Raw genomic sequence first — 15,169 nt, 5'->3', positions numbered from 1 at the left:
GCGCCGCTGGCCGTGGTTCCACGCGGGCGTGGGGAGCGCCGCGCCGCTGCTGCTGTTGGAGGCTGATCAAGCCGGCGTCGGCCCTGCCCGGTGTGACGCCAGCCGGTCCTGTTTCTCTCTGTAGAGCGATCCGGGCCGCTAAACTGGCGCGCGTAGCCGGCCTTGACACTGATGGAACAGCGCGGCTGGAGCGTGCTGGGCCGACGCTGGGCCGGCTTGGGTCAACACGCGGTGCTCATTCCTTAGAGGCGGGTGGCAGCGTCACCTGGTTCGAGATTTCAGCAGCGCTGCAGCGGCGTGTTCACACAAGCTGTCTTCTGGGCCGGGTGGAAGGGGGGGGGGGGGGGGGGGCTCCGATGGCAGCCGACTGTCAGGACGTTATCCAGACCTGACCAGCCTCGACACACTGGCTAGTAGACGTGATTAGTTAACGTCCATGAAGGGTGGCCCTGAGGCCTTGCATTCCCCGATAATCTGAGTTTCATCAGACTTCGCCACGTAAGCCATGCCTGATAGCAAACAGGATGCCCATCCATCCACTGAACTAATCAATTTTTTGAACTATGATTGACGCAGGCACGTGGCCAAGAGGTGGGGCCCAGGCAGCACGCCCATCCCTTGAATCAAGAGGTGTGTGCTAGATATGGGGCGATTTCGCAGGAATTCGGTAGATATGGAGTGATTTCCCACGCATTCGGTGCAAATCAACAGCAGCTCGAGCAAAATTGTACGATCTCCCGAGGAAAATCGTGTCCATGCACCTAGATTGATATGGGTTTTCTCGAGTAATCCAAAAACGCCAAAGTTGTTTCAAAATGAAAAAGAACGATGCTATCTAGCAATAAACTTCACTTTGAAATTTGCTCTGGACGTTTCAGAGCCGGGCCATTTTTGTTTTCTTCTTCTTTTTTTTGCCTCGTACTGAAATGAATGGCTGAATCTGCCCCTATTTCTATTTTGAATGTCATCAAGCTGCCATCATGAGCTGACATAAGCTTCTTCCCAACCATTTAAACCACCGATTGATTCAGAATGTCGTGAAGTTAGCAAAAATAGACAGGCAGTTAGATGATGGTGGCGAATGGCGATGACACCAACAGGGCGTTTCTGTAATAAATACAACTCCCTAAGCGTATCAATGCGAATGGATGGTTTGCGTTCATGAGATTGACATAATGTTACAGTTTGAGCCATCCGACCGTCGCCAAAGGATATCGGGCTGGAGGGTAATCTTCCGCTGCCGCTGCAAGGGGTGACCAACGATCAAACATCACATTATCAGCCAAGCAAACCAACAAACCAGAGCAAACAAAGCAAACCAACGACGAGCAAACCGGAGCTGAAATCAGGTAACGCCGCCAACATCAGCGGATAACCTCACGGCCAGTGTTCAAGAAGCCACGCAGTTAGGCAATCACGCAATGACGGGTGCGCCACGCAGCAAATATTTGGAAGTCTCCATGAAGGAATTCGCAACTTCAGATGTCCGTGATCACAGGGTGCCGTGCCGTGTAAGCTCCCAGTGGACTGCCGTGGTGTCGTCGTCACGAGGCCGCGCGGAGCGGTGCCGGAGCAGTGGCGACGGTCTCACGACGCGTCAGTCTCTGACCCCCAGCGGCGCTCGGCGGCGACGACTACCTCAGTGCGTGGCTCCAGAGCTGCATTACGCCGCGGGACAGGGAATGGCACAGGTCAATCCACAAGACCATCCGTCTGACCAGGCACACTCCAGAGCGAAGATAGCTCCTGGAGATCCAAGGAAGGCTGCCGCCTCCCCTCGTACCCAGGCGGCATGGCTTTCGCAGCGTGCAAGTGACGAAAATGACCCGACGCAAAACATCGGCGTCACGTCAATCTGAGCTTTGGCGGTGAGGTTTGCGGCGGGGGTTACTGCGGAACAGTCAGAGCCCTGACCGCAGGAATTGTGAACTCGAGCTCTCCTAGTCTGTCAACAGCATTGTTGTGGGATAAGTGGGAATTTTAATGCTGCAGCTTGTCTTGTTTTGCTGACGCCCGAATTCCGAAGGTGTGTCTTCCGCGCGTTTCAAATTCTTTGGCGATTGTAAAGACGGAAGATTGTGGTAAGTACGTACAGTTAGGCACGCGCGAGCCAGCGACCAAACGAGTGAAAGAGAGATAAAAAAAGGAAGAGAAAGAGAGAGAGAGAGAAGGGGGAGAAGAAAGAGAGACAAATGGGGAGAGAGACAGAGAGACAGAGAGAGAGGGGGAGAAAGAGAGAGAGAAAGAGGGAGGGGGAGAGAGAGACAGAGAGAGAAAAGAGAGAGAGAGGGGGGAGAGAAGAGAGAAAGAGGAGAGAGAGAGCGAGGGGGGGGGGAGGACAGAGAAGAGAGACAGACAGACAGACAAACCGACAGACAGACAGACAGACAGACAGACAGACAGACAGACAACAGACAGACAGACAGACAGACAGAAACAACAGACATACAGACAGACAGACAGACAGACCAACAGACCAGACAGACAGACAGACAGACAGACAGCACAGACAACAGACAGACCAGACAGACAACAGACAGACAACAGAATACAGACAGACAGACGAACGACAGACATACAGACGACAGACACAGACATACAGACAGACAGAAGTACAGACAGACAGACAGACAGAACAGACAGACAGACAGACCTACAGACAGACATACAGACAGACAGACAGACAGACAGCAGACAGACAGACAGACATACAGACAGAGACAGACCGACAGACAGACACAGACATACAGACAGACAGACAGACAGACAGACAGACGACAGACCAGACAGACACACAGACAGACAGACGACAGACATACAGACAAAACAGACAGACAGACAGACAGACAGACAGACAGACAGACAGACAGACAGACATACAGACAGAACAGACAGACCGACAGACAGACAGACAGACAGACAGACAGACAGACAGACAGACAGATCAGACAGACATACAGACAGACAGACAGACAGACATACAGACAACCGACATACAGACGAAGACAGACAGACAGACAGACAGACACAGCAGACACAGACAGACAGAAAGACACAGACAGACAGACAGACAGACAGACAGACAGACAGACAGAGAGAGAGAGACTAGAGAGAGAGAGAGAGAAGAGAGAGAGAGAGAGAGAGAAGAGAGAGAGATAGAGAGAGAGAGAGAGATAGAGGAGAGAGAGAGAGAGAGAGAGAGAGAGAGAGAGAGCGAGAGAGAGAGAGAGAGAGAGAGAGAGAGATAGAGAGAGGGAGAGAGAGAGAGAGAGAGGAGAGAGAGAGAGGAGAGAGAGAGAGAGAGAGAGAGAAGAGAGAGAGAGAGAGAGAGAGAGAGATAGAGAGAGAGAGAGAGAGAGAGAGAGAGAGAGAGGAGAGAGAGGAGAGGGATGAGGGAGGGAGAGGGAGGGGAGAGAGACAGAGAGAGAGGCATGTAGAGGCATGTAGCAACGTGACGCTGACACAAGCGAGCCAAGAACATCACAGTCACATTCTAAATTAAGGCAGGGAAATGGGAACATGAATCTGCGATTTCACGGCGATAAGTGTCCATTTGAAAAAAAACAACACTTTCAAAGGAATCGCATTGCTTCGTTTTTATATTTGAGTAGAAACTTCGGGCTCCAGAAAAATATTTCCAGTATAAGCAAATCCCACATAACTGAAATATATCCACCTTTGAGCTTATTTTGAACCGTAATGCTAATTCCACATCGTCATGATGCGAGTTGGGCCCGCATTATGCACTGTACCCTGCTCTGCGTTATGGTCGTGCAAGTGTCAAAAACTGGCAGCGGTAGGGGAGGGCCGCTAGTGAGAGAACATTTACCACATGAATCATGGGAGCATAGTCGTACGCAGCCCAATAGATTGTCAAAACAAATTTTTGATTGGCTCAGCCTGTTCAAAAACATCAAACCGCAAGGAAAGCAGGAGGCATCATCCACATCAACATCTGGAAACGGAAAGCTGCTTTGTGCTTGTTGATCAGCATTTTGGATTAATTTGATTGTCGTCGCCTTTGATTTGTCTCCGAAGGTCACAGGCAAACCCAGGCCGTGGACCGCCATTTTACAAATGCTTCGACCGATTTGCGGTGATTTGGGTAATCGGGATTACACTGAAGTTCCTTCGCATGACCTTCAGATTTTCTTTTATCGAGACTCGTGTCCGCATCCCAATATCCGCCTGCAAATCCCCTCAGCTGGCGATCTCAAGTATGTGCGGTAAGGGGAGCGGAAGCCACCACACGGAAACCGAGAACTCTTATGCGCAGTCACTCAACCGAAGGCTCATCCGGCCTTTTCTTCCCCTGTGAACGGACTCGGCGTGTCAACGGCAGGTGAGGGCTCAGCTGGCCGTCATGTCACCGCTGGATCTATTGAATCGCGAGCACGAGGCGCGGGTAAGTCAGCGGGGATAAGCCGGGAGGGGAGGGGGACTGATCGCTCACACCTAGTCTTGACAGGAGATAACCAGATGAGCAATAGAGCCGCTAGGCCGCTAACTCGATTATCGTCGGCTTCTGCTACACATGCAATCTGACGTTTACTTCCCATATAATCTGCAAGGAAAATGACGGAACGAGCTTGCTGACATCGGCGGTGAAAAGCGACGCTTGGTCCAGTAGGCGTAGCCCGGCATTCGCCGTAGTTCACCCGCACGAGTACGTAGGCCGGGAAAGCAGCTGTCGTCCACCGCTGTGGCGCAGACGAGTCATGCACTGCTGAAATGGGCCTGCGCAGGGCTTCCGACGGCGCCAAATTTGGCACGCGGCGCACTCAGTAGCTGCAGGACACCACGTTGCTACTTTTATCAAAGCAGCCTACATGGATTTACTTGCCTCAAAATAAGGCACGGGGCACAGTGCAGGAGCTATATGCTGCTGGTAGCGGTAATGTCATCACCATTTACGTAAGGCTTTTATTTGATCTTCTTAAAGCAAATTCGGGTAAGTGTTCACCTTATACATGCTTTCCTATTTTCAATTTAACCTACGCGGCAGCCATACGCTAAATACGGAGCGCGGGCAAGCGGCAGGTGCTGTTCAGCATCGGCACTGCCTTGTCACTAATGGGCCTCCTGATGTGCTAGCGCAGTTAGTAGTAATGGTACGCCGGAGCCAGCAAGGTTTGAATACTCCACAGCTCTGTGTACGTGCAGTAAACATTACTTCCAAAGCACTTTGTTGGCAGTGTACAGGATTAAGCTTCTGCTTTTTACCGGCACGTACATAAGCGTTGGGCCCGGGAACAAATGCGCGATTAAGTTGCTTCTTCTTAAGCTGGCTAACCAGATTTTTCAACAATGCTTCGTCAGATCTCGCTAAGAATGAAAGGCTTGATAGCAACAATCACGACTGTATTATTTTGTATGATTTCGTGCAGGTACAAAGCACTTCAGGGCGAATTCATCTGCAGAACATTAACTACAAACAATAAATTTGAATGAACCAGTGGAAACCAACGAGCACAACGCATGCTCAAAATATTTACGCAACATTACGCAAAACATTGAAGGGCGTCCGCTGCTTCTGGTGAGAACAGGTCCCGCTACGTGAGGAACTAATCATAAAATCATCGTAGTCTCGCTGTTACGGAGTGTAAAGATCTTATTTATGACATGATTGTCGCACGCTCTCTAAAACATCCGAATAAGGCAAACAGATTCCAGTTGCAGCACGACATCGAATGATCCAGTCTAGCGCTGGCACATGGCATGCATCCAGCCTAGTTTTCAAAGGTTAGGTTAGCTTTGCCCTGCGTGGCCTGATCTATGATCTTCGCAGCGGAAACCACACCATCCTGACGCACGACGTTGGCGTTCGTCACGCACGAGCCTGAGCACAGAGTGCTCCAACGTCGTCACAAGGTACGAACAGTGCAGCAGGCTACCACGACTCACCCGCTGGTAGGTCGCGTCGCGTCGCCGTCATCTGCACACAATGCTGCCGCCGGTGTCGTTCCACGGGCCGCTGCAGACTGCCTCCGCCGCTAGTACACCTTCAGGCGGCCGCGGTCGTCGAAGCCGGCGGAGTGGCCGGCGTTGCGCACTACGAAGTTGGTGGCGTCGTAGTGAAGGCGGCGCTCGCCGCGGCGCACGAAGATGTGCGGGTTCTGCCCCATCGAGGCGGTGGTGTGGATGAACGGGGTGGTGATGTTGGCTGTCCCTAGCGTAGACGAGGTGCGCAGCAGGCGCTTCCCGTTGTCACGCTGAACCCTGTTGACGAACGCCTGCTGTTATATTCACGAAAAGTTAGCTGGCTACAGTCGTGCGGCTCTAATCACGAGGGAAATGACAGAACTGACATCCATGTTCGCGACCGTGTTGCCAGAATTCGTTTGCGTCGGTGAACTTACACAAGCTTCACTTGTCCGTTGAGCTGCTGTGTGATGCGGACGCCTGCGACGTCCCAGACTTCGCTGCCGTCCTCGGCCACCCAAAACCTGCCGGCAGACAGTGCTTTGTGGTAAGATATCGCAGACAATCTGAAGGTCTCGTCAGCTCGGTAAAACTACGAGCGTTTCTTTCACTGTTTGACTGAGGTGTCATTAATTTAGAGACTCCTGACAGATCACACAAGGCGTCGCAAAAGACTGCTTTGTCACACAAAAAAACTATGGGGACATGGGTAGCGCGAGATAAAACGGGATAACATCGCAAAGGTCATAAGGAGTGGTGCGAACAAGAGCCACAATAGATTATGTTGCCTCTGATTTCCAGCCTCACACCAATGAAATGACAAGGTAATCACACACAAGCCTGTTGTCAATCATGTAGCAAATCCTGTGGCGAATGTCAAAAATGTTTTCTATCTGGACAGATCGAGGCACCGGAGCGCTGCTCAGGAGCACCATTTGTCAAAACAAACGGTCGTTTGAGGCTGCAGATTGGGACCGCAGGCACTTGTTGTGCAATGCTTTACCTTTCGCTAGATCAGGTAGCTTATCGTGCACCACAGAACGCGTGTGATAATTGGTGGATTATTAGCCCCAAATCGTTCATTCTTCACTCCTTTGAATATGACAAGTTCAATCGATGACGTATTGAGGCAGATTGCCAGACACCAGTAACGGTGGAGAAGAAAAGAGGCCTACCACCTCCCCTCCACTACCAAACGCCATTCAAGTAGTAAAATGTCCACATGCGCCAAATGATGGGTGTCCAAGCAACGTCAACACGTCGTGACAGAGCCTGACGCCGTCGTCGGGCCTGTTGTCCACCGTCCACCAGCCCGGCAACCCACCAGCTCCAGACACGCTATCTGCCGTCCCCAGGCCTGCTGTCCGCCGTCCAACATCCCGGCAAACCACTAGTTCCAGACCCACTGTCTGCCGCCCCCAGGCCTGCTGTCCGCCGTCCACCATCCCGGGTACCCACCAGCAACCCACCAGCTCCAGACCTGATATCTGCCGTCCCCAGGCCTGCTGCCCGCCGCCCAGCATCCCAGCAACCCACCAGCTCCAGACCCGTTATCTGTCGTCCCCTGGCCTTCTGTCAGCCGCCGCCGCCGCTCTCGCTCACCTGGCCTCGTCGATGGCGGCCAGACACTCGTGCACGCAGTCCGGCCCGTAGCGCGACTCCGAGTAGAACACGTCGAGCGAGAAGTCCCGGTTCAAGTCGGAGAAGGTGTCGGTGGTGGAGCGAGTGCCCGCCGCGTCCACCAGGTACACCAGAGCGCAGCTGTCCGAGGTGAAGCTGACACCCTTGTACCACATCTTGGCGTACCTGCACCACAGGTTACGCCATTACGTTAGGCAGTACAGCGTGATCGATCGCCCTATTAACGTCGCCGTTACATGTACACTGAACAGTGGCATGGGTACGTTTCCAAAGACATCAGTGGTTCATATCTGAAAACATTTGACCGTATGTACCGGGAGACACGCTGGAGTCAGTAGGCCATATAATACCACAGGTGCGCGGTCCCCGCGCCGGCGGTTATGAACGAACTGTGATACAGCCAGCTGGTCGTTCGTACCACGATGGCGAGCCGCGGAGGAATTCATGCGGTGTGAATTATTTGATGCGTTCATATTTATCATGCAAGTGCACTAGTCTGACCGACATTCCATCGTACAAGACACATGAAAAATGCAGAGCATGAGCGGCACGGATAAAAAGTGCGAAACCGCGATCGTCAAACATGGACGTTTCCATCGTCGTAGCACTTACGCTCCAATTGCTCTTAACTGACTCATTACGGTAATGGTATGCTTACTTGCAGTTGCCCTCGGTGTCGTTGGTCCGAATCTCCACCCGGCTGCCGTACTGGTACACCCGGCCGTTCGGGTGCATCAGCGCCACTGACGTGCCGGTGGCACTGATCGCCAGCACGATGTTGCTCTGGGAACGCGTGATAAAGCGTGTTCAATAATCAGGCGCTTCTTCACAATGATCGCAGTTTTCGGAAACGCCGACCTAGCATTTACTGTGTCGCTTTTGAGGCACACGCTAAAACATCATGATCAGTGGATAAGTGATGTGGTTCTCTGTCGCATGGGAGATGTGAGATGGGAAAAGAAACGAGCGTGTTAGTCATCTAATTTGTACAGTTTGTGAAATAGCACAATAGCAGTGCAAAATCTACTTCGGTTTTATATGTCATGCCTCCACAAATAAGTATCTATATAATATGCATGTTCAGCCTTATTAATTGATGACACTGCATGCTTTTATGGCATGCATTCATGCATTCGTGGTAAGGTTTTATGTTAAGCTTTATATTTCAACGTATCTACGGGCGGTTCAGTTGAATATGCCAGTGCATTCAAAGTTTAAGATCCGCGACTTTCAACAGCGCGTAACTATGACACCAGACATTCACACGTGATACTACAGCCGAGAATTCAGGCAGCTCAGCCGTAAGCAGAGAACTCCTTCGAACCGCACCAAGGCGCACAGCAACCCTACCTTGAAGTTGATGACGCGGACGGAGCCGTTCAGGGACAAGTCCACGCGCACGCGGTCATACAGCCGCAGTGTGATGGTGCCCATGGAGGTGGCCATGGGCCCGGTCTCCTCGGCGTCCTCACCGCCGGCCTCGTACTCGAGCTCGGGCCGCATCTCGCGGTCCATGTGAGCCGCCATCCGGCCTGCGGCGGCCGCCATCGCCACTTTGGGCGGCAGCGGCCAGAAGCGGCCCGCACGCCGCAGCGGCCGCAGCAGCCGGCCGCGGGCCTGCCACGGCTCCGCGGCCGACTCGTACTGGCCGTAGTCATTGGGGACCTGTGGCAAGCAGCAGGCGCGTCCCTAGTTTTACCCAGTGAGCTGACGCTGGCCCGAGTCAAAGGACACCTATCGAGCAGGCTAACGGGGTGCAAAAGTGTAGAAGGTGACGTGACAAACTATCACCTGAGAGGAGGGGAGGGGAGGGGGCAAGGGCGCATCCGGGGGACCGGGTCATACCTTCTTGCCAGCCCACAGCGCAAGATGGACAAATATGGCAAAGTTGCGGAAGTGATACAGTTTTGAGCTGTGAAGAAAATATAAGCAAGCTCTACGAGACAGTTTAACCTAGAACATTCCTTGAGATCAAGGGAAGCGAAATCCGACAGGTTTGTGTTAAAATTGGGACACATTAAGGTTTTGACCGAGGGCAACGCTACCTCATCCGCTTGACGTGGCGTTTTGGATCTGTCCTTAGAAGGGAGTGCAAATGGGCTGTGCACTTCCTTAATAAATGCAGTGCCCCCGGACGTGGGAATCAGCGTAAAATCATAGCGTTGCATCTCACGTCAAAGGGTGACTTATTTCGGTTACACGCTGACGTGTCTGGATAATGCAGGATGGCAGATTTTTAAATAGCGCACACAACGTGTCATCGAAATTGGCTTCACTTTGGTACGGCTTCATTACATGATTTCGACCCACAGCGTTTGCCACATTTCGTATTTGGCTTCCTTCATCCGCAACTACAGAGCGCCACAACTCAACATTAAGAGACAAAAACAAAAGAAAAGAAGGACGTTGCGAAGGGGTCTAGCTGTTTCTCGCTGGGGGGCCCTTGATGAGGGCTGCTGTCGGGGGATGGGTTCCGACCCAGGGGCTCCGCCGCGGATCAAAAGCTGGCGGGGACACGTGCTCTGCAAACCGTTTCTTTTCATGCAAAGCCATGGGCGCAATGTCAGGTCCCAAAATATTCATTTCTTGATCCCGAGTATAAATTGCGTGTGAAGAGGAACTCAAAAAGCAAAACGTCGTCTTCGATAGGGATCGTGCAAAACACAACATGCCACGCGTTGAAAGATGGCGAAAGTAGCTGCGTCCCGAATTTCCGACGTCCTCACACGCCTGATAAGAATGGCATGGAAAAATTGGGTACGGGACATGCTAGATAAGCCTGCGTGGTATGACAAGTTCTAATTGCGCTCTACGATCTGTTCGAGCCATTTGGCCTCGGGTATGGGTCATATGGATAGCCGTGAGGACCGTCAGACAGCACCAAACATATGAGCACGGGTGGAACTTTGCACAATGGGACGCGAAGGTCTTGCTGTCATACCCAACGGCAGCTTGGCTCCCTCATTATTTATCCCAAATCCCGCGAACAGTGCTTTTCAGGAAGAAGCAAAGTTACGCCCTACGGCGGAAAGCTGTATTTCGGGCGAAATTCAGTCTTTGTTTCCGGTAAATCAAGAGGTGCCCGAAATACATATGAGACGGTGGTTGCCGCCAATACGCTGTTGGGAAACCCCCTCTAATGAAACAGCTTCACTTGGTGTACCAAACGCTGGCAATGCAAAAAAATCGCCGACGAGAACTTGGAAACGCTGTCGGGACAGATGTTCGTGGTGATCCGTTGCTTAGGCTCAGAGCACAGGATTTCAAACAAGTTCCATCTGTCATCTAGTTCCCACCCTTTGTTGCAGCCCGGGAACCCAGCGCTGTAGTCCTATTATGTGTAGCATACGGCACTGTAGCACCACTAGCATGGCACCAGCACTATTCGGGATCGCACTCTACAAAGTCAAGCCGTGTGCATATGGGCAAACATTAGGTTAATAATCATCCTCTGGTCATCATACGAAACATATTGTGAACTCGTTTGCGAAGGTGAAAGAGACTGCATGCCTAAACCCAGATCACGCCCTCAGGACTAGCACACCAATGGGATCCATACGCGTTCACACATGGGCTATAAAGGATTACGGACGAGCCGACCTATTCCCCACATGGCCCGAGTCGCAGTCCTATCGGGTACCACATGGCGTTAACCAGAGCATCGGGCTACGCGATGTAGAGAGCAAAAATGACTCACCTCTTCCGCCAGGTACGAATGGGCCGTATAGAGACTTCTGGGCCTTACAGCCTGGATTGGATGAAGAGGGATCTGGGGTACCGCATCCCGAGACTCCAGAAAGTTGTCACGCCAAATCATCCCCTTTGCCATGGTCGGAGCGTAAAATTACCACTTGGATATGCTACATAAGTATCACAAAATACAGATTATCTGATGAGTGCAAGGCACGCCTTCACAAAAACACCGCACAATTGATGGGAAACGAGCCTGCACGTCAAATACACACGCACAAACAGCCAATAGTCTGAGCTGTTTCGGAAATGCAGCTGGCGTCTCTTCTGTAGCCTTGGCTTGTTTGACTTTGCGCGTGCCCATTGTTGAGCCTGTTGCTAGGCAAAGTTGTACGGTTAATATTTTTTTTTTAGGGATCTTCCAGCTGATAATGGTTGAGAGGGGCTGTGAAGCAAAATTTAGCAAGCGACTATCCGAGAAACCGAGCACTCAGAGTTATCCAGTGTAAAATATCTAATTATCCCAAAATTTAATGTGGGCAACGCAAATAATTATCGGAAAAGCTTCGGCAGAACGTTTTTAACCACACTCATGGTCGGACAGAGGTAGATCCAAGGGAGTAGAGGGCAATGGGACAATTGTCGCCCGTGGAGTCCATGGGGAGCCTGAATGTCCACCTTTGGTCTTCGAAGGTCTCAACACCGGTCGAATGTATGCGGGGTTTTTACCAAAATACGGAAAAAAATTTGGACATCTTCGGACCACTAGGCAACCAGGAAGGGCAACAAGCGAGAATGACGGACCCAATAACAGGCAAAAAGGACTCTCAGTTCATTGGGAGGTTGGTGCTTGGAGAAGTTTAGAGCCTATTACAGCGTGCAAGCATCCTTACACCGTTGACGAGCGTCTAATATGTACGAGTAAAATTTAGCGATCTATTTGAGACAATCGACTTGGTCGGTGCCTAAGCCAAAATTGTGCAGCTTACACTTTCAAAATTCTCACCAGTCTATGTCCAGGCCGTATTTTGTCATCTACCCTCCGGTGGCACATGCCTCCTCAATGACCCAAATTTCCTACTCGCCCGTGGAATTTTGCCTCCCAGGAAAGACAATATTGAAATAGACGAATAATTCTGGGAAGCCAGATAGCCTTATTTGCCGAATGACATACATGAGCCGAATAGGCAAGTCTGTACGAATATATAATAATAACAATAGGCAAATAATAATAATAGGCAAGTCCAGTGCGAGACACCTCCAGATGCATATCTAGCATAGAAGCCATAGCATTTTAATAAAGAGCAATAACAACCTCCATCTCCCCCCCCCTTCGGGTAATTGAACTTGTTTCCAGAAAAAAGTTTATGGAGTACGTCCTGACTTTGCCCCCCCCCCCCCTTTTAAAATATTACTACGCCTATGGCTGATAAAATCGTATGTGCTCTTCCTTCTGGTAAACGCTACAAAGCGATCTCCTCCGCAGATTCTGTGCTTGGACTTGGCTGCAATGCCCTAAAGTGGTTTATAGGTTTTGAGATGTGAAGATGGTGATATGGGGTCATCAGTTTCAGAATCATTGGTGAAATCCCATGTGCTCTATCTTTTGGTAAAGTTTCCATGCAGATTGGTCGAGCGGTTTCCGAGTTTGGACTTGGCTGCAATGCCCCAAAGTGGCATATGTGGTTTTTGCAGGTTAAGGTGGTGGCTTGATGTCACCAGTTTCAGAACGGCTAGTTAAACCGCATCCTTGCTTTCGACTGGTGTCGGTTTGAAGAAAATCTGACCGGTGGTTTTGTAGTTTGAACTTGGCTGTATAGGTGGCGGCGAAGTAGCGAGGTCACAGTCTCCTGGAGCGGTCTCGAAGCGCCACCATTTGTGAGCACATGCGGTGTTCACTATGACAAGCAGGCGCTGTGGCCAAATAGTGGCTGGTCGCTCCCCAGCAGATGATCCGTCTTTGAATCAAACAAAATGCAAAATCGTTATCTTATATTTTCAGAAATAATTAGACGTCCATCAAGAACATTACTAAAGTACAAACGTGTGTCTGGTGTCCCATGCTCATCCTCAAGAGATGAGCTCTCGAGGATGAACGCAGTTTGTGATATTGAGTACCGTCAATATTCTCGTTCTTTGGCACTACAGTGTCGTTTCACCAGTGCCTCCTGATACATCGAAGGTTCTTAACTCAACATAAGAGCTTTGAGCTCTTAATACCGAAAAACCAGGAGCTGAAGGACTTTCTTTCCGGCATTAGATCAAAAATATGACCGCAGGGCAGTGGGCAAAATTCGTGAAGAAATGCGCATCGGAAATAGCCGGATGGACAAAGTTCATGGGCTTGTCCCTTCCCATGAAAAACGCGAAATTCTACCCCTGCATGGGTGGATAAGCTGCTGCATTTACAATATGAGGCATTTTTGTTTAGTGCAACTTCAGGAAGATGACTAGTAAACTGAGTGAATCAGCATGTTTAAGGTAGAACAAAAATACGCTGAACGCAAATAGATCTGAAAAAGTGGGCTGCCAATTGACATTGCTAAACCATCACCTTTAAAAGTGGAGGGCCATGTCCTCCGTGGTCCCTATTCCTACACCGTTGAATGACAGGCTCTTGCCCCCCCCCCCCCCCCTGCCTGCGCCCGTGTGATCTGCTGATGACTGCTCCAATTAGAACTCATTCCTAAAAGAGGTCATCGTGTCAGTTTTTGTAATTTCTGACAATTACAATATTCTCAAATTAACACAACTTTCTGTAGTCCATCAATTCCCGAAACGGTTATGAGAAGAGCGCCAGCTGGCCAAAGTCATATGATAAAGATGATAGGGGCTGTGTTATAAGCCCAGCTCGGTTTCACATTATTTCCCTCTACCTTGATTTCGTGCTGCGACTTAGTTCGACTGTGATGCTCTGATAATTTCTTGATTACCTCGATACGATCATTTGTGCCGGGCGTTGCATGCGGCTTGGAAATGAAAATCCGTTGATCCTATTTGAGGCAGGCAGCTGATCGTGAGACGAGAGGCTTTGGTGGTAGTCTCCTCCCTGTGTTTGATATTCACCGCGTTCGGTGTTGCCAACTTGCCACGCCAAGAACTTGTGCCGTATCAGCCTACGCATTGAAGTCCTTCTCGTGCTTGGACCGCACAATGCCCCTTAGAAGCATGACGGGAAGGTACATGGGTGAAGGTAGTGGTGGCAAGAGACCATCAAGCCAACGAGCTACGGGTGATGCTTCCAGGATACCCAGGGCGTCAGTTGACTCGCGGGGCGATGCTGCGAGCCAACCGCATGCACGCTCTGGAAATGCATCGTGGGATACCAGACATGCTCCAGTGGAAGAACGTGGCGCGACCTGGAAGCACACTCCAATTGCTCCCCAGCCGCAAGTTTACTCTGTTGCTTGGGGCCCTTCAGCCAGCTGGCCTTCAAATGCCTGCTTGAACTGGGGATCCAGCCAAATGTATTCATCTCATCCACCCACGGTGAACACACATTCATCGAGTAGCGTGGCCTGGGGTCCTCCAAGTCGTCCACCGGCTACAACAGGTGGGTGGGGTCCGTCAGCCGTGCAGCCGCCAGGACATGAAAATGGAGACTGTGTGAACAGCGCCTCTCTGAAGTATGGGTCGCCTGCCGGTGACTGTTGGCCTACGGAGGGTTCGTTCCACTGGCTCCCTCAGCCACCAGCAGCGCCTGTCACCGCCCGCTACCCTGTCCAGTTTACCGGGCCTGCGATCGGCGCCATGCCGCCCAGCGTCCAGGTGCCTTCCGGCTGCTCCACGCAGCAGCTGCGCCCACCACTGATGGCTCTGCCGGACCCGGCCGGCGGAGACGCCCGCCCCGAGTCGCTCGCGGCGCCCGCCCGTCGCCTCACCACCGACACGAAGGTGGTGTGCTCGACCCTGAGCC

The 15,169-nt window shown here is 51.3% G+C and overlaps 1 protein-coding gene across 1 annotated transcript; it reads right to left on the bottom strand.

Annotated features, from left to right (window-relative positions):
- Nucleotides 1-5,344: 5,344 nt before the first annotated feature.
- On the bottom strand, nucleotides 5,345-11,560 carry fest (wurstfest). Its single transcript, XM_037229839.1, has 6 exons — nucleotides 11,261-11,560; nucleotides 8,914-9,228; nucleotides 8,222-8,346; nucleotides 7,525-7,728; nucleotides 6,360-6,446; nucleotides 5,345-6,219 (listed from the first exon to the last, which is right to left on the bottom strand). Exons 1-6 carry the CDS (start codon nucleotides 11,390-11,392, stop codon nucleotides 5,994-5,996), a joined length of 1,089 nt encoding a protein of 362 aa, XP_037085734.1. The 5' UTR covers nucleotides 11,393-11,560; the 3' UTR covers nucleotides 5,345-5,993.
- Nucleotides 11,561-15,169: the final 3,609 nt, after the last annotated feature.

The sequence above is a fragment of the Pollicipes pollicipes genome, unplaced genomic scaffold (genome assembly GCF_011947565.3).
Source record: "Pollicipes pollicipes isolate AB1234 unplaced genomic scaffold, Ppol_2.1 Scaffold_6138;HRSCAF=7277_pilon_pilon_pilon, whole genome shotgun sequence".
NCBI classification, from domain to species: domain Eukaryota; kingdom Metazoa; phylum Arthropoda; class Thecostraca; order Pollicipedomorpha; family Pollicipedidae; genus Pollicipes; species Pollicipes pollicipes.
Note: the sequence above shows the minus strand (reverse complement) of the source record. Positions and strands in the feature narration are given on the sequence as shown.